The sequence below is a fragment of the Phaethon lepturus genome, unplaced genomic scaffold (genome assembly GCF_000687285.1).
Source record: "Phaethon lepturus isolate BGI_N335 unplaced genomic scaffold, ASM68728v1 scaffold1193, whole genome shotgun sequence".
Taxonomy (NCBI): Eukaryota; Metazoa; Chordata; class Aves; order Phaethontiformes; family Phaethontidae; genus Phaethon; species Phaethon lepturus.
In genome coordinates, this window is record NW_010528149.1 from 19846 (window position 1) to 39898 (window position 20053).

Sequence of the window (20053 nt, forward strand, 5' to 3'; positions counted from 1 at the left end):
AAATCCTGCTCCTTTGGTTCTGTGGTGTTTGTTAGCACAACAGACCAATGTCCAAGACTCACCTGCAGAACTACAAACAGGCTTTATCTTAAGAGAAAAATAGTAAAAAGAACAGTTTGCCAGTGAGAAATAGGTAACTGGAAAGTGATGCAGACAGCTCTGACTGCTTTTTCCATCTTGGCATGTCAGGTTAAAGGTATGTCTCAAGTTATTTTGAGAGGCAGTGAGAGTTATGCCTGTGTTCGTTTTGGCAAAGAATAACTAGTGGCTAAGAGTCTATCTGCATTAAATAGATACTCAGTTTAGCAAAAATATCTTCCCTCTCTCCAGTAAAATCTGTTGGTTGTTTATCTTGTCAAATACACCATCTGAAGAATGGTGATTTGAAAAGATTTCTTTCCTTCTTCTCAGCAGTATAAATCTAGTCAGTCTCTTAAAAATTAAACAGTTTTGGTTTTTTTACCTTCCATGTTCTCCTACAATAGGTATTCATTCATGAGTACATTTAGAATAATAGGGGAAGAATATATAGGCCTGCCATATCTATTTGGTCAATTGCATTAGGTTTTAGTCTTTCCATCTGTTTTTTCTAACTAGTAAGAAACTAAGTGTATTGTCATTCAAGTGAGGGACACTCAAGTGAGTGACAATATATATTCAATATATATTTTTGCGTGTGTGTGTGTGTGTGTGTATACACACACAATATATTAGTCTGAAGAAGAGGAGGCTGAGGGGAGACCTTATCGCTCTTCACAATTACCTGAAAGGGGGTTGTGGCGACGAGGGTGTTGGTCTCTTCTCCCTAGTAACTAGCAACAGAACGAGAGGAAATGGCCTCAAGTTGCACCAGGGGAGGTTTAGACTGGATATTAGGAAAAGTTTCTTTACTGAGAGAGTGGTCAAGCATTGGAACAGGCTGCCCAGGGAGGTGGTGGAGTCACCATCACTGGAAGTGTTCAAAAAATGTATAGACGTGGCACTTCGGGACATGGTTTAGTGGGCTTGGTGGTGTTGGGTTGGCGGTTGGACTTGATGATCTTAAAGGTCTTTTCCAACCTTAATGGTTCTGTGATTCCGTGAAATGTCTCCTACTTTTTAAGTAGTCCTTAAACCTGAGCCTGATATTCAGTCATTTTCTTGTTTTTTACTGTTTTTTTGATTTTAGTTCTGTTGCTGTGTTTTCTGGAAGCCGTAGCCACAAATCCAGGATTCCAAGTGCTAGACATGCAAATGCAGAACAAAAGGAAGCTCCAAATAGCTTACAGGATTTAAGAAATAATAGGTGGATGTAGAAAGGCAATTGAGAAGAAAAATAAAATGACAGGAGAGTACTGGTGGTTGTCATACAGGAATTGTAACCAACACAACTGCTGGTGTGCTATTCTAGAGAGATGTAGAGAGATTTTCTGAAGGAGCTAAGGGCTGCACATTCATAGAACAATTCAGATGGGACCTTAGGAAGTCATTTTTTACAAATACCTGCAGAAAACAGACGCAACAGTGAATTCAGATGGGGTTGCCCAGGGCTTTGTTCCATCAGGTCATGAAAACTTCCAAGGAAAGAGAGAATGCAGTCTCTCTTGGCAGCCTGGTCTGATGCCTGACAGTGCTAGTAGTGAAAATGTATGTGCTAGGTTTTCTAATATTATGACGACAAGAGAGTAAAAAGACAAGTCTCCTCAGTCCTAAGGGTATGTTTGTGCTTTTCTGTGTCCAAGCAAGAGTGAAGGGACTTGGAAATAGCAAGGAGGGAGACGGGAGAAAGCAGCAGTGGTCTACTGAACTGGTAAATAGGAAAAAGATTTATATTTGTAGCAGAGATAAAAATCCATTATTTTGGGTCAAGCAAAGTTTCTTTCAGTGTTCTTCCATTTCCTGAGACGTTTTTTGGTGGTTTTTTACTGATAGTAATTTTATTTTCATACCAGAAGTTGTGTTTTTTTATAATGCCAGTAACTAGGCTCATCCATTCCACAATTTCCAAGAAATTAAGCTAATATTTTTGGTATGTTATAGAGAAGAAAAATAAATACCATACTTTCTATTGCCTTCTCTTTAATTTCTACTTCTTTCTACTTAACAGCAAAGCACTTTCATTTACTGCAGTGTAACTGATGATTTAACTTCTTTTGAAGATCAAATGTATTGGATCTTTTGGGTACTACTGCAAGGTTTTTTAGCTCATCATATGGAGCAGTGCTTTATACAGATTTATACAGTGATTTATACAGAAATACGGGAATATATTCTGGCTTTTTCTGTAGCAAAGAGGAAACTAATCTCATGGGCACTTGAAGGACAAGGAAGCGGATTCATATGTTAAGTTATAGTGCACAAATGTGTTTACTCTCATTTGCTGTATTTTTGTGTGTCAGATTTTGAGACAGATGTATATTATGGTTCTGTCAGGACCCATAGGTCAGACTTTGAAAATCCTGTGTAACGTGAGCCACTAATGTGTTACCTCTCACTTGTGACCAGTTCTGCACTTCTGGGTATTTGCCTTTATAAAATGACACTTCTCAGGGGTTTGAGCAACATTGCTAAGAAAAAATGTGAAATTATTGGTGAGATACACTGTTTATACCCAAAGGTGTTTGGGTTTGGTTGTTGGGTTTTTTTTAACCTTCATCCTGGAACTATCTATCTCTTTCTTCCGACATGTCCGCTACTGGTGTTTGCTGCCACAGAGAAACTTTTTTCTACTTGAAAGCAGTGGAATCTGAGTTTAATCTTTAGTACACACAGTAGTCTTTAATGGATTTTCTAAAACATAATTGTGTCCTTGTGGGTCAGTCTAGCTCTTAAAAAAATTACTTTTCTGTTTCCCCACCTATTTAGTTGGTCATTATTTGGACAAGCACTTTGCACTACATTTGTATCTCCAGTTTTATATTTGTGGGTCACCTCTGTATTTGAGGGGGTGTGTAGGGTAGGAAACAATTCCGTTGTAAACAAAGCTCTGAGTTTCCTTCTGAAGGTAGTTTATGACTTCTTGAAACATTAAGTGTTTAGTGTATTTCATTCTAAACACCAGCTGTCTCCTACTCCTGTATTTGTATTTTCCTTCTAAGCTGTTTCAGTTTGTTTCTTAAGTGCTTTTCATTGGCTACTCAAATATTTTGTTATTGTATAAAATTATATGAGAAGTATTTGCCCCTGGGTGAGCACTTTTCTCCCTAAATCAGCAGCCAGTAAAACAAAACTGTTGACTTTCTTTATCACTAACATTGCTTAGTTTTCATTTTAGTGGCATCTATTTGCAACTTCATAAACAGGCTTGGGTGCTTTCTTCCCTCCTGGACTTGCGTGTTGCTTAATATTTTACTCTTTCAGCCAGTAAGCATATTTCTACTGAGATAAAATCTCAAGGAGGAAATAGTTTCAGAGAGAATGAATGTACATCTTAAGTGGTATTGCAAGTTTATTTTGAGAGAGATAAACTGTCAAAAATAGGAATGGAAAAAAACCTTTAAATTTACTACGAAATTTTAGTAGCAGTCTACTAAAATTTGTGTCTGTAATTTTTTCTTGACCAGTATACTGATGATTTTGGGTTTTTTTCCTTATTCTTCCTGAAACTTACCTTCATCCCCTGGAAACTCCCAAAGTGTTTTTCTTGAATGCGCAGGAGTCACAGTCACAAATAACACTTGTCATGTAACAATTTTCTGCTATGCCTGTATCTGTTTTATTATGGTAGATGTACGCTCTCTCCAGCTACCTGTATACTTCTAAATAAAAGCAAAAGAATGTGCAATTTCTTTATCTTTATTAATGTCTGCTCAGGTGTGACTGGTTGTGACAGGTGGACTCCCAGAAATCCTGAGGCTGATACCGTTACGCCTTCATCTTGGTCTTCTACTACCCATCCTCTTTTCAAGGCTGGGAGTTCCTGATGAATGTTGGGGAATGAAAGAATTCAACTGGAGGAAAGTCAACCAGATGATTATTGATCCTTGCACTAATGTAAATGCCACCAGTCCCGTTCAGCTTTTCATTTTTGATGAAGTAGGAGAAATACCTAAGTAGGAAGGTGACTTAATGGCTTGATAAAACAGTAGAAACATGAAAAATGTTTGTTTTTATTAAAAACAGTAGGAGCAAAGTTTCCTGCGGGTAACTTTTCTTTGCAGATAATCAAGGATAGTTTGTGTGACAGACTTGCTACAGATGGGAGTTCAGGCCTATTTGGAACAAATACTCCAGCGCTCAGTTGCTTCTAATTTCCTGTGTGCACCTAGGATATACTTGACAATATAAAATGCATTGGCTAGGTTTATATTAAGTCCTTGAATAACTGGTGTGTAAAGTCTATTCTTCTAAAAGAAGCATGATGAGTAGTGTATACCAACATTTCTGTTTCAGCGTACAAGCTAGGAAATGTCCAAGTGCAATGGTGCAATGTCAGTGCTGTTCGTAATGGTTGTTATATATATATATTCTGCCTCAAGGGTCTTCTGACTGCCTTGACCCATTTCAGGTTTGTTTTGTGTTCTGTTTTTGTAGGGAGCTTGGTTTTGTTTTCTTCTTTCATTGTTCTACTACTCAACAGAATGCTGTTCCTCAAATTTTTCTTTAGTTCATGTTGTGTGAAGCATTAACTGATCAAGATCTGAGTTAATGTTCCTAATTTATTTTGCATGTGCTTTTGATGCTTCTGTTTTTCTGATTGTAGCTGCCAACAGCTTTGGTGAGAAGTTGGGTTTATTTGTAATTTTTGAGATGAGTTGGTTAAAATATGTCACTCTCCTGTGAGTGAACAAACAATTCACTGTTTAAGTAGGCATTTCATAAGCTCATCACATTCTGGCAAATATTTTTAGGAACTGTTGAAAGCTTCAAAACTTTCTCAGTGTATTTGTTAGCTTTTCAAAGTTTTTTTTTTGATACTTATAAGCCAGGAAGCCAGCAACCAAAAAGTGGAGAGTGTAAGGAAAGCTCTGCTTCCCGTGCTTTAGTTCTGCAGATTAAATTAGCTGAAGGAAGTCTTTTTTAGCACGTTCTTTATTCTGCTTGGTTTTAAAAATATGAAGGTATTTTTATTATGTTTTAGGACTCTTTCTTATAGAAGTTAAGGCATTAAATCTACTACCAGAGTAGATAAAACAGGGGATATATAGGCTTAGGAAATAACCGATGTTAAATGTTAATTTAAGAATCTCTAATGAATGTTGTGGTTGTTTTTTAAGTTGTACTATAAATAGCAATTATTTTAATTTAATGTAAACTCATTGGAACAAATGTGCTGTGTTTCTTCTTAGTTGAGGCAGAATTAAAGGAATATGTTTATAATAACCTAAATATTATTTAGATGAGACTTTAATAGTTTGTTAGATGCTCACTTAGATCATATTTAAGGTTTGTAAATATATTTTGTACCGACTTGGTTTCAGAGTCTCCCTGGGACGTGTTTGTATGTTGTGAATGTAGTAAATGCGGTAGTTGGAGCAGCCAGAGCACGATCTGCTACAGCCTTAGGGTCAGGTTCTGGATTCACTGATTGTCCATTTAGCCCTTCCTCACAAGCCTTTGCGATTATACCCACTTTGAAGTTGAAAGCTTGGGTGTATTTGACCTTTTTGACCTCCTGCAATTGGGATTCCATGACTGATTAACAAATGTGCTGGGGGAGGAGGTAATTATACCTGTAAAATTAATTTTAAAAAATTCTATCTAGTTCTCTCTGCATCTTGTGGGAACGTTTTGTTTTGTCGTTTTTTTTTTAATTTGGAAATTGTTTTAAAATCAGATTCTGAGTTTGATAGCCTTTGATCAATTAAATATTAGGAATTTAATTTGTCTTTTTTCAGTTTTGCCATACTACTTGGGAAAAGAAATTTACTTCAAAAAAAATCATAAGCAGTAGCCACTGTACAGTAGAGTAAGGACTATAGCAGCTACAATCACCACCCTTTAAGGTGTGGAAGTTATTGACAAATGAGCTGTTTATAAGATAAAGGATTGGGCCCATAATAAAGTAGTAAACACAAGAGAACAGTGCATTCAAGTTTGCTACAGCTGTTAAATAGTTTGGATTTGAGCTGACTCTGTTTTCCCCTTCTGTGCTCGTTCTTAGCCCCTGTGGAGTGTATCCTGCGAGAATGCACTGTCTGAAATACATATGGTAGCACTGCTAACGTAGTCTGAGGTCAGTCCTTGCCAAAGTAAATTATTGGAATATTGAAATGAAAAATGGCGGAAAACCAGAATTTTCTCATCTGCCATTGTTACCAGTGGAGTATCTGATTTTCAAATATACGTGAGAGCGTAACTAGAAGAAAGAGTGCATACTGATTGCAAAGTTGAACCTGCAGCAAAAGTTAGTAACAGAGCCCTTCCTGCAAACATGAATGAACAGATTTTAGGTTGATGGGCATAAATGTTTCTGTTGATGCTTAAATGGTGACTTACTTACATCTCACAGAAGGTTGGGCCTGGGTTTCTAAAATGAGCAGAGTGGTACAGAAATACAAGGAGACTGATGTGAAAAGCGCTTACAGGGTAACTGTCTGGCTAACCATATTTTCAAACTTTTTGACAATTACTCAAATTCAGCAGTCCTCTTAATAATCACCAGTTAAGGGTAGAGCCTTGACAGTATGTTTTGCTCTTTGGCCAGCTTCACAGTGGTAGGTAACTGCAATACCCCAGAGCTGTGTTGCCATTGTTAATCCCAGTTCAGAAAACAGGAATCATGGATAAATAGCAACTACAGTTGCATTCTGAAAAAAGATGGATTGTCTAAATACAAGGTTTCTGATATCAAGTGACGTATATGATCACATTGTGAGAGAAAGGAAATTCCTCTCCAGGTGCAGTTTGCATTGAGATGTGATATTAAATTCCTGTTGGTTTTGTTTTTAAAGAGGGCGAGTGAATCTCTGACAGTTCGTATTCTTAAGATTCTGTAATATTTTTTCTCAAAGCAAAGTAATACTATTTCTTGTAGAGAGCATCTATCAAGAGGAAGAAAGAGGCATTGATGGAAAGCGGCGAAGGCTTGCAAGATCATTCTTGCTGCTGCTTTTACTTCTACTTTTATTTCATATTAAGGCATCTTGTGAGTACTTTCAGGCATGACTGGATTATGGCTCAGCTTTGTGTTTTAAAATGGTTCCCTGCAGTGGTGAGAAGTGTTTACCTGTTTTATCATATCAGAGGCAATAACTAATGAGACCTGGCAGCATGTCTGCTAGCTGCATGCAGGGAATATCTTGTCTTTCTTCTCTGCTGACTCAGCTTATTCACTCAATTATGTTACTCCAGGGTGAGAGAGGTGTTTCCTTAATAACGAGCTACTTCAGCAAGCAGAGCTCACTTACATTTTTGTACACTGTCTACAATGGTGTATGAAGGCATTTGGAGGATGTTTATGAATGACAGTTGGCTGCAAGTTGCTGTTTGCACACTCCTTAAGGTGTGAGCTCTGGAGCAGGGAGCTCTCTGGGGGAGTCAGGGTGGTGGAGGGGGTGGAATAGTAGCAAACTTACGAATTAGGAAGTAGAGGGAAATAGGGAGGACCGATATCTTGACTTGAAAATATGAGAAGCAGGCTATGATGGCAAGGGAGGACTGAATCTGAAGTGTAAGAATGAGTTTGCTAGAGAGGTTGTGTAGAGAACAGCAGCTCTCAAGTGTTTGAAAAACCTTAGAAAACAGTTCCTAAAATCTGGAAGTTTGGCTGCTCCTCCTTTATAAGTAGTCCTGATTGAGCATCAAAAAAACATCGAAGCCTTTTTGTATGACCATTTGCTAATAATGGTCATAATAAATGGTGGCGGGGGAGAGAGGAGCCGGGGATTAGGGAGTTTGTCAAGACACGTATTACTTTTTATTTATTTATGATCATTAGAATACTTCCCTGCTTTTATAGGCCCCTCTGCCACTAATAGTGAATTTAAGCATCATTCTTTCTCAGTTGGTGCAGGAGTTAAATACTTTTTGATTATCAGCCCATCAGAATTCAAGGGAGCAATGGGAGTAATTCTATTTGTTTAAAAACAAACAAAAACACCCCACAAAAAATAAACATGCAAAGGATAATGTTCCTAGTGGATTAAGTACTGCCTTCATCTACTTAATTATGAAGGACATAAACAAAAAGCATTTGCATGGAAAGTAGTAAGTGCAAACACACTGGTGATTGGTTTCAGTTATAGAATCATCGATCATCAGTTATGATCAGATGACCATAAAAAGGATCATCTATCCTTTTAGATGATGCAGCTAAAATCCAGTGTTCTTATTTGGTCTTGTTTTCGGATACTTCCTGAAAAATGACTCTGCCAGTTGTGAAAACTGCTTTTTTGATAAAAACAGGATAGCAGTGGCTTTGCCTACAAATCCGTCCTGAAGTGTCCTGCTCTTCTTGTTTATACTCCCTCTTTTCTACCAGTTGTTTTTACCTGACTGCTGTATTTTAATTGGTATAAAATAGTGCTACTCTTTCCAAATATATTTATCCCAAAGCTTATATGATGGCACCATGATACTGAGTATTATATTTAGGTGGAATTCACTGTAAAAAACACATTAGCTTTCTTCTATTATGGTTATTTAAAGTGAAAAGAAGCACAAAGAGCAAAGTCTTTGCTACATACTAGTGTGATCCTTGATTTAGGGTTGCATGTATTTGTGGTTGCTGTTCCAAAAATATAGAATGATACCTTCCATGAAGCATGTTTCTTTATGAAGCACTTTGATACTTTGAATAGATTATTTTACTTGAACCCCAGATTTTAATTATAGTGAATTTACGGATGAAGGTCCTTCTGTATTAAATTTGCTGCAATAAGTTTTGCCAACTTCAAAGGCAGAAGGGGGGTAAACCCTGCTTCTACTCATATAAAGCTATCCTCTCCATGGATAAAAAATTGCTTTATAGCTCCTGTGTTTATCAGATGGGACTTTAAGTTCAGGTTCAGCGGAACTATAGGTACTTGCTTATTTTCTCAAAAAAAAAAAAAGTGTATGTTCATTTAATAGCCAGGATGAAAAGCCTGTAAGAGATTACAGGCTAATGGAAAGATAGATAGGAGGTACGATTGTGCCAGCCTCATGTTCTGGAGTGCTTTAATCTTTCTGAAGCTTGACTTCTAATTTGAGAATGCTTAAGCAGCTTTAATTCCTAATATTAAAAAAAAAGTTAAATTCTTAATGCCTATTTCTTCTTACTAAGAACAGTAAATGCATGTGGCTTAGCAATTCCCAGGCCTATTTGAAAATTAATGGGGTGAGAAGAATAAGTACTTTGAAAGTAAAGTATTTAGGGTGTTGCCAGAGAAACTTCTGGGAGGCAAGTAGACCTCAGACTTCAGCTTAAGTACTCTTTTTCCTATTACCAGCCTGCTGATTAAGCAGTCTTCCCTGATGAACAGCTTCTTATAGCTGACTAGTCTAAAGAAGGATTCATGCTTGAAGTTAGGATATGCTAAAATAAGTCTCTTCTCTTTGCAGGAGAACAGGCGAAGCAACTGAAGTAGTAAGCTCAGTATCTTAGCCTGTGTAGACTTGTATGTACATATGTGTGTGAAAATGTGTGTATATCTTTCTGATAATTCTTACCTTTTCTAAGTAATGCTGGGCAATTCATCTCTGTATATGAATACAGTTATCAATTTCAGTGCTGTAGTCAGTATACTACCTCTAAAACCATGAGTATATTGACTAAACTGTTGGAGCGCAACACAAGTGTGTAACTGGACTTTTAACTACCTTCTGCCACTGTGCTTAAAATAGAGCTTTTGCCTTTTTTAAGAAAGAGTAAGAGGTTTTTTTTAGAAATGATGTTATCATATCTGCCTTGGAAAAGAGTAAATAGATCCCAGCAAAAGGATAATTGAAGGGAAGAAACAAGTGTCTTATATATGTGATATGCTGTTTGGACTTTAGCATTTCCCAGTGGTTATCCTGGCTTTTTTTTTTTTAATTGTCCTGTTTGTACCCCCCATAGAGTAGTAAGTATTACTAGCGTGGAAATTTGGTTTGTAGGATAATCCTTACACTCCCTTCATTGTTTAAAACAAACAAAAAATTGCTGCTGGCAAATTCAATAAAATAATGTAAGCAGCTGTCCTGAGATCTGACTATCTGCAACTTAATTTAGCTGGAATCAAAATCTCATTTGGATACTACTGCCTGTTCACAATTTGTTGGATATTTGTAATTAATTACAAATATCCTACCAGTGCCATAAACTTTTTCCTAAAGCAGCTAACCTTACTCAAAGGATTTGATTCAACGTGGGCCTTTTCCCTTCCTTCATCTACTGTTCTTTCTGATTCTTCACAACTGGAAATGCCTGCAATGAATAAAGCCTAAATAGGGAATTGAAGCCAGTAGTCAGGACAAGATGTTTAACCTCCTGTCTAAAATGTCAGCCTGCATCTCCTCTTAGTTGGCCGGGCAGAGGCAAAGAGAATAGTCACTGAGGTGACAGACAACAGCTGGAACACTGTTGTGGAGAGGAGTAGGGAAGGTATTAAAGATTCAGAAGAATCAGGAAGATTTGGGTAGTCAGGGGCTGTGACAGCCTCAAAAGCTGTCTGAACGCAAGCCCAGTGCCAAACTACAGGTATCCATAGCAGGATGGTGCTTTGAAGAGGAGGTGGGAGGAAGACTGGGTAGAAGGATTGACAGCTTGGTGTTAGCTGTGTTTAGCTTGTGCTGACTGACAGTTTGTTAGAAAATTCCTGTGAGAAAATGTCTGATGTAAAACATCGTTGTTACCAGATACAGCAGATGAAGACAGATTTCTAAATGTACTTAGGAAGGGTGATCTCATAAGTGCATGCACATATTTCACTTTGCAATTTGAAGGAAATAAATTAGTCTGATAAAACAGTTGTTGAAAGAAAGAATTGATTCTGCAATTCTATTTCCCACAAGTCTGTCAAGGAGCTTTATGCTGCAGCTTTGTTCAAAGCCTGTATAGAGATACTGTATCACTAATATACTGTTTAGACAAATCTGGACACACTAGGTCAAAGCACAGCAAATGTGGTTGTGAAATTCAGTTGAATGTGTTTCTCCTTATTTTCAACCCGGTTAAAGGGAAAGAAGTGCTTGTCCTGGATATTAAAACCTATTCACAGGACAGATAGTGTCTCCCTGTGGAGCACTTCTCGTGGCTTTATACTTTTACATAAGGAGAAAATATTTTTATATAAGTGTAGGTGAATTTTGACTTTGTTTTCCGCTGTAGACTTCATGCTTTCCTCTTAAACTTTTATTCTTTCCTGAGGCATTCATCCTACCTGCTGAAGTAGACAAGAATTGTGTAAATAAAAGTAGGAAGTGGTTGTGTAATTAAAGTCCATCATAATGTAAATGTTTCTCCAGAAGACTTCATTCAGGTCATCTCAGTCAGCTTCAATGGCATAGTCCACATTTATAATGCCCGACTTTGCTACGTGAGTGTTTTTTACCTGTAATCGCCCGACCATGCTTCAAGGATTGAACAATTTTTGCAGCAGACTTGCTTCTCTTCCCTCCTCGGTGTTGCTCCACAGTCTCCTGAGGGAGATGCTGTCGCCTGAGGAGGGTGTAGTGATGTCTGCCGGTTTTAGTCGTCAGGCAAATTAAGCTGTTGCAGGCAAATGTGTATTTATGTAATCGCTGCTCTTTATACGTTACTGCCTTTCTCGGATATTGCAAACTGGTGCCTGCTGTGAATCCCCGAGATGTGGACTGCTGAACTCATTTGGCAAGTGTTTGACTTCATTCTTCCTCCTCCCCTTTGATACAAAGTCCCCTTGGACTCCTTTTGGGGAAATCCAGCTACTCAACTGGGAGGTGGCCATGTCCTCTGTCACACTTACTTTTATGGAAGCAGGTCTTTCTTGAGTATTGGCTATGCTGTTAAAACAAATATGTTATCCAGAAAATCAAGCATTTTTCTGATTATAAAGCACCGTGACCTCTATTACTCTGAACTTGGGAGGAAAGTATATGCTGAGACTAGCAATTTTTAAGTTATTCTGTTTTGAATACTGTCATATACATTGGAAAAGGCAGTTTGGTGGGCTAATAAATTCCCTGAAGTACAATTGCCAATTTGTTTGTAATTTTGAGTGCTTTTTGATAACCTGCTTTACAGCGAAGGTATTTCAAACTGCAGAAGGACTAAGTCGTCTTTTTTTTCTGGGACATAACTCAGGAAAATATGTGTATGCCTCTCTCTTCTCTCTCGCATGTTCTCTAAACTTGGAATAGTCCTCAGATTAAATGAGAAATAAGTATGTTTAGAATCTGAAACAAAAGCTAGTGCTAACAACAGTCAGTTGGGCTAATGCTAATTAGTAATGCCTCCATTTCCTTCAGTATGTTATTTCTGTTCTCTTGAGGTTTTTTCATGGGCTATAAGGACATAGCGTCTTGAATTGGTGTGATCACTGCAGTCTAAAACAAGATGACAGAAATGGAGTATTTTTTCAAAGCAGAAAATTTTCTACTGTGATCCTCTTAGACCTATATTTTGGCTGCACTGTATAGACTCATTCTCAAACATAATGCACTATAATGTTCTGAGTTCTTTTTGTTTTTTCACTTTCTGTAGTCCATCTCTGTATGCCTGTGCTCATGTTCTGAACAGCCGCAGAGTGAGCACACAAGCAAACCTTCATGATGAAATGGCTGGCTATTTCATTAATATAGGTCATTTTCCTCAAAAATTAGACATCAAAACAGTCTGAAGATCTTTCACAAGATGCTCCTCGTAATGAATCCTAGTTACTCTGTTCCTGTCTCCTGACAAGCCAGAATAACTCACTAGAAACAGCTGTGGACTTAGTTATAAACAACTTTTGCCTCTATTTGACCTCCTGCTCAACCGGTGCACAATGGTTGCACAAGACAAACCAGTTCTGTTGTAAGATGACTAAGCTCATAAGTGTATCTTTGATGTACATAACTCTTGGAGTAAGTTGAGTTTCATAATGGTTTGGGGGTTTTTTTTGCATGTGTAACCAACCCGTTAACTCTGTATCTGCTGGATTAAATATTAATGAATACAAGCTGCTTTAAAATTTACCTGTGATTTTTCAGGTTGGGGCAATGGCACCAACAGAAAAAAAGTTCTTGCTGCAGAGGAATATAGATAAGCATAATTTATTAAGTCCTTAACACCATGGTGCATGCTAATGTATTTTTAACTACATAGTGTATGAAAATTTAAAAAAAATAAGCACTTTAAACATTTAATTGGAGTGATGAGAGGACCTTTTAGTGCAGATATAGTTCAGGATGTTCCACCAGGAAAGCTGAGAGGTTAAAGAAAGAAGTCTCATGTTTGCATATGTGATAATAGGAAAAGTGACTGCAGCAGTCCTTTAACTTTTAGATCTTCAAACAGATTTTGCAAACCCGGTGTTACCAAGGTCAAAAGCCTAGGGCATGCTGCAGATCTTTTTGCCTGTTGCTTGTGAAGAAGCTGAGTTTGACCCTCTTGAACAAGCTGGAGGTTTCCCTCATGCTTTATTTTGAATGAGTCAAGTTCATTATTTTGAGTGAGTGTGTCGTTCTAATGGCACTTAAAAGTTTCAGCAGTGTAAAACAGTCTCTAAAGGAAGATGGAAACACAGCTTCAAACTTTTCACATCTGTCTTTACAGTGACCTTTTTCCTGCTGCAGTTCAGAGATTTGTATGTGTTGGTAATTAATGAAAATACAAGATTTCTGTATTCCGTATTATTCACAAAAATACGGAGGGTTAAGGGGGTTTTTTTGCTTAATTTAGATATGCATGAGCTTTTAAGAATGTAAAGAGAGGAAATGATAGGGCTTAGGAATATTTCTGAGATAATTCTCAATGAAGGCTCCCTTACGAAAAACAATTTAAGTATTATCAAACTAGTTGCTTGAGTACTACCATGTATGTGGTGTTGTGTCATCACCTGTCCTGTCCTCCAAAACTAAGGAACAAATTTTCTGGGTTATAATACGGGACTATTTCTTACATTTCTGATGTCCTGATTTGTGCCTAGTCTTTGGGCTGGGGTAATACCTGGTGTTTAGATAGCTCTATATCTTACAGAGGCATCCCTGCCTCTGTGTCAAGTCTCCACTTGCTACCTTTCTTTCCTGCTCCAAGCATGAGGCCCTTCAGCTTATCCTTTCAGAGAGTGCCTTCTAGCCAATTTACTTATCTTCTGATGCTGAGAAACATTCTGTGAGTTTTGTGGCACCCCCCCTCAGCCACAGTGAATAATTTGTTAACTAAAAACTAGAATAGTTTGCACAGATTGTCAAACAATTTTGTATTTTTACTACTTCCAACAGAAAATAAGGCTATAATTGGCAGATAGGCATTTGGACTGCTCTGGAGGTTTTCTGTATGGATAGTTTAACTCAGACTACTTCAGAGTTATATGGAAAAGATCTGTTTCTGTCTAACTGGGTTGTTACACTTTGAGGTTGTCAAATAAGTAGAAGTTTCAAAGAACACCATGTCTCTAATTCTATCATCTCTAATATTAACCTTCTTCTTTTAAAGTCTAGAGATTCCATCAAGTTGGATGACCTGAAGGCAGAGGTGTCACCACGAATTTCAGCAGAAGATCTGATTGATTTGTGTGAGTTGACAGGACCTAGTCATTCCAAAACACCTGTAAAGAAAACAAAATCTAGCAAGCCAAAGCTGCTGGTGGTGGACATTCGTAACAGCGAAGAGTATCCTTCAAAGCTGAGCACCAACCTTGACAAATCATGCTTCTCAGTTAGTTCCTCGTTATCTGCAGGCAGTGAGGTGTTAGAATGGTAAATAATGGAAAGGGATGTGGTAGAGGTACCGTGGAAGGACCAAAGGCAGGTGTGTTTTGGTTTTTTGGGGTTTTTTTTTTTTTTTTTGGTCATGGAGAGGCCTGGTTTGCAGAGCAGAGGACAAATGTATTTTTGCCTTCCCATTTTAAGCTGTGGGTCCAGTGAAACCACTTTCTACTGGTAGCACGAGTGCTCTAATGCTACTTTTTCTGACAGGTGTTGTCAGTAGACCTTCCCCACTTAATATGACCAATATTTTGGAAGGGTGTGAGGCTTTCCAGTTACATGGAAGGGGAGGTAGAGTTGATAGCTCATATGCCCTGCCCCATCCTTCAGTGGAAAATCAATTCCTGTTGAGTGCCTTCTTGCTACTGTCAGGTAATGCAGGCTGCCCTAACTTATGTTCTCTAGTTAGCTCATAATCAGAAAAGTCTTAAAGGTATCATGAACCAATATTTTTATTGGTGTTGCTACCCTGTCTACACCTTACTCATTTGTTCTTTTTCAAATACATTGTTCTTTGCATAGGGAGTATTTTTAATTGGTTTTCTGAAGTAGCGTAGTTCAGGGCTGGGTTGGTTTGGGTATTGGAAGGGGGAGTCCGTACAGATGTGCTTTGTCAGGCACATGCATCTTCATCAACATCAATCTAAAAGTGGGAATAATGACAAGATTTTAGTAGAGGTAAGTCTTAATGTTATATGCTGAGTATTTGGGAATATACTTGTTATTGTTTTGTATCCTTTTTTTTAAGTATTGCTCCTTTCATAATAGCAAAGGTGATGTAGGTAGTTGTGTTTGCGGTAGATGTACTCTTAGCTTGCTGTATAACAAGGTGTAATTCGTAATGGCCAAGCAATACTCAATAGAAAAATAACAAAAGAATCATGAGGTTTAGTCCATCTCTTTGAGAAAGGAGGATCATTCCTTTTACGTATGTCCAGCTTGTTCTTAAAGATCTCCAATGACAGAGATTCAAAAGGCTTCCGACATCTTTACTATTAGAAAAGATCTTCTGGTGTATAACAGATGTTTCTAACATACTGTATCCGTATTAGGAAAGTATGAATTCTAGACAATGAAGTGAATAGTGGATCAATGCCAATATTTGGGCTAAAATATATAGTAAAAATTTAAATAAATAATGTTTCAACTTCATTTTTTCATCTAATTTGTTAAAATACCACTTTAAAGGTAATTATATATGCAAAAAACCTGCCACTAACATTTTTCTCTATTAAATATTTAGTAATACTTATGACAAAGTATGGTGAAGTAGAAAAATATTATTTTAATATGTAGAGGTACATTTATTATTTACATAGTAAACAGAATAGTATAATTGGACTAGTCTAAAATAAAACTATTCTTTTCAAGGAGTTATAGTTTTATTGTACACCAAACTTGAACCTGTAATGTGATCTGCTGTGTAGATAAAACAGAATTGTTAAAGGAACACCAAAAAAAAGTAATTTTTCTTTTGCTTGCATGTATTAATTTCATGCATCAGTTAAGGATTCCAATTAAGTAGAGATTCATGTGTTTGAGCAGTTTGACTCTTTATGTTCTGGACTCCAGCAGCTTCTTTACTCCTGGATTTACATTGTTGAAAAAGTGGTCCTCTTTATTCAGAAAACAGTAAAAATGCAGGCTATTTTCTGAGCGATAATTTCTTCATCAAGAGATAATACTTTTTAGGCTCTGGATTAAGACAGAAGTCCCTGGAATTAAAAACTATACAAGGTTATTGTTACTGCAGAGAAAGCTTTGATACTGCCGAGTTAAATAATGTTTCTATGTCTACTTGCATCATTCTGTTATTAATTATTTAAGCTACTTCCTAGAAATCATCAAGGAGAATGTAGGAGAGTAAGCAATATAAAATGCCTAGACTACAATCACTGCACTGAAAGGCTATTATCTGTGTACAGTAATGGTTTTCTTTGTATTATAATCAGGATCAAAGGCAAGGTGTTTGCTTAAGTGTTTCTATAGCTTTCCTAATAGCTTTATAATAGATTCTACTCTATTGTCGTACTACATCTCTTCTACTCTAGCAGAACAGTTTCAAAATTCAGTTATTTTAAAATCATTTGACTGCTATGAAGTAAGAGGTTTGATGAGGCTGTCTTTCATATTACAAAATATTGATCAGACTTTCCATTTATATTTCTTGAATGAGGAGGCATGTTGGAGAGAGAAAATCTCCATAGCTTGAACAGTGTACTGTAATCACTGCTTCTGTTGTTTTGGTCTGATTGGAATTTATGGTAAAAGGTAAAGGACAGTAACATGTCCTGTCCTCTAAGTAATGGGTGGACTTAAATCCTAATACCCATCTGGTATTAGGAGGTGGGGTATGTCATTATTAAAAAGGCAGCCTGGTATGTAGTACATACTCCTTGAGTGAGTAGGTTTGTATGTCAGTTGTAGAAGAAAACATAGGGTATATGCAAAGCTATTAAACTGTCAGCAGTTCTGAATATACATGGGAAGGCACAGGAATACTGTGTTCAGTGTCCTGGTCATTCTCATAGTAAGGAAACAGTCTTTATGTTTGTCACAAAATTTCAACAAACTGTACAATAGGATCAGGCAGTCTGTATGTTACTGTGGAGTCTGTTTTAAAATGTGACAGACCACTGTGAGGTGTTTCAAAAGTGTGATCATTCCTTATGTTTTGTTGTTAGCCTTTCTCATCATCTATGCCTGTCATGCTAAACTCCACTATCATTTTGTTTTCAGTGCGATTTGAAAAAAGCATGAGAGGACTTTCAACAAGTATGAAACATGCTTCATATTTCATACTAGGATGCACTTGAAAGCTAAGGCATTGTTTTGTAATAAAGCTCATGTTGCAGTGAGAGCTAGTGACCCTTTTTCCCAATAGACAGCTTTATAACAGAAGACTTTCTAATGAAAAGGTAATATACTCAAAGCAGTGTCTCTGTTGGCCAGCAATTCGGCTAAGGTTCATTTCATTAAGCATGTTAGCAGAAATACTGGCAGCCTTCCATTCCTATTTTGAAAGTTATAGCTGCACACTTATGGTCTCTCAGTCTGTAGCACAAAATCGTGGCCTTTTTGTTAGTTGTCTTAGTACTGGAATGCTTAAGATGGTCACTTAAGATTAGGGAGAATGTGGATGATGGCAAATACAGTTTGGATCTATCTAGTACTAATGTTGATATCAAATTTATTTCTTTTTTAAAAGATTACGTCAAGTTTCTCTGAGCAGTTAAGCATACTCAGTGGCATAAGTGTGAGCAACTAAATCTGTCCAAAGTCAGTTTTTGTCTACATGATGATTGTTTCAGTACTTTTGTCCTGGTTAGCAGCAATAAGAGTGATGTGGTTATAAGTGGGGTTAGGGGAAGGGGATTGGCACAGATTAGTGAAGGAGGGGTGTCTAACTTTCCCCTTAAAATAGAAACAAACTGACAACATAAATGAATAGTATGTGATCACCTTTTGTTCTTTCAAATGTTTTTATATAGCCATGTTTTTCCCACACTATAACAATGATCATCATCATAAAGCTGAAACTGTTACATAAGTCACAAGAAATAAATGCTAGTATTAACCTAAGTCAATTAAATCTCACTTCCATTTAAGGCAGCTCCTTTATTAAAAAGGATTCTTGGATTTAATTAGAAATTAAACTAGCTTTCTGCCAGTACAGTAACAAAGAGTTACTAATCTGGATATTTGACATTGTGTATATTTTTGCAGAACCGTGCTGTTTCCCATCTCTTCAAAGCTGTTCTTGGGGAAGGGGAGTGTTCTAGGCATGGATGTACAGTCTGTGAAAGCAACTCAGAGATTTGTCAAGGTCATGGCACATTTTCAAATTCATAAAAAGCTAAGTAGCGGTCCAACTTAATTTTTATTGCAGAGACTTTCACATTCAATATTTGTTCATAAAATCTCATTGAATGATCATCCTTTGAAAGTGAAGCACAGCTAACTGTATCTCAGAGTTGCTGGCACTCGTGTGTTGTTTTGCTTTTCAATACCCAAGACACACTTGCTGTTAGTGGGACTGCAGATAATATACATGATGCTCGTTGTCTGGGAATCTGAGTACACGTACATTAGAATTTCATTTTGGATCAAAATTGTAGTGGGTTTGCAAGAGTTGGCAGGAGTTTTAAGGAAAATTTCCACTAACGCCTGTTTAGTTTTGGTTCTTACTGTAAGTAACTTCATTGCTCTTGCATAAAACTCTGGAAGAGGTGCTCCAGCTGCTTATTGGTGTTTGGCTCCTGTTATCAGACTAGAGCTGATCTGAAGTAAAATCCACAAAAATACGTATACTGTGGTTATCGGGTCCTTAGTGCCAAGTATATCATTTAGCAGATCAATTTCTGTAGTGCTGTGCTATATGCTTTATGAAACAAACAAGTCTTCATTCTGTCCTTTATTTCTGTGTAGTGTCAGAAGTTGTTTTCTCCATATAAGTAAACAGTAAATGAGGTTTGTCAAAATATACTATCACAAAAGACCAGCACTGTTGCAACACAACAGCCAGGATGAAGAGCAGGTTCATCCTACAGCTCTGTGCGTGTACCACAGATTTCTCTGCCTTTCAGATGTCCTTAACTGTTCTTCCTAAGCTTTAACCGTGGCCACATTTCTGGCAGCATCAATGTCCCGTTTGCATCAACATTTACTGCAGAAGGGGATCTTGTCCAGTGCCCAGCAACTGCCACGCTCCAGAGCTTTAAAGGAAGAGTCGTGGTGATTGTAGGAAATGCAGTGAAGAACACCGCTGCCGTAAGTATATTGCTATAACATGTAAGTTTATACTTAGAAATACATCAGTAGCGTGAATACAAACAGTTGTAAATAAATGCTAGAGTCTGGATAATTCAGATTAGTAACTTTGGGTATGATGACAGGATTTGGGGTGATTTTTTAATTGTTGATGTTATTCATTTTTGCTTCTAGACAAAGACATTCCTTCAAGTGATTAACGTCTGAGAAAGGTGATGTTTTGAAATGAAATTATTTAACATTACCTTTCTCAGCTTTAAATTCTTTATTTTTGGCATGTTGTAGAAGTGACATAGGCACTTCTGCTGTGCATCAGTAAGATATAGTTTTCAAAACTGACTTGCATTTAGGAAGCACACACAAGGTAAGCAGGATGGGGCCAGGTATGCTACGAAGTCCAAAGGAAATAAGATATAATTTGTATTCCTACTGATAAAAAACTATGTATTGATTAGTATTTTAGAATCATTTCATTCATGCAGTTGTAGTCAGTGAAGAGGAGAATGGTTCCTGC

The 20053-nt window shown here is 37.3% G+C and overlaps 1 protein-coding gene across 1 annotated transcript in view; it reads left to right on the forward strand.

Moving 5' to 3' along the window:
• Positions 1 to 20053, forward strand: part of LOC104618063 (TBC domain-containing protein kinase-like protein) — a gene marked incomplete at its 5' end in the record, with an annotated part of 51318 nt that overhangs the window by 19713 nt on the left and 11552 nt on the right. The window contains 2 exons of the mRNA XM_010283568.1: positions 14498 to 14673; positions 19380 to 19539. Of these exons, the coding sequence (XP_010281870.1) occupies positions 14498 to 14673; positions 19380 to 19539 (336 nt within the window). The remainder of the gene's footprint in view (positions 1 to 14497; positions 14674 to 19379; positions 19540 to 20053) is intronic.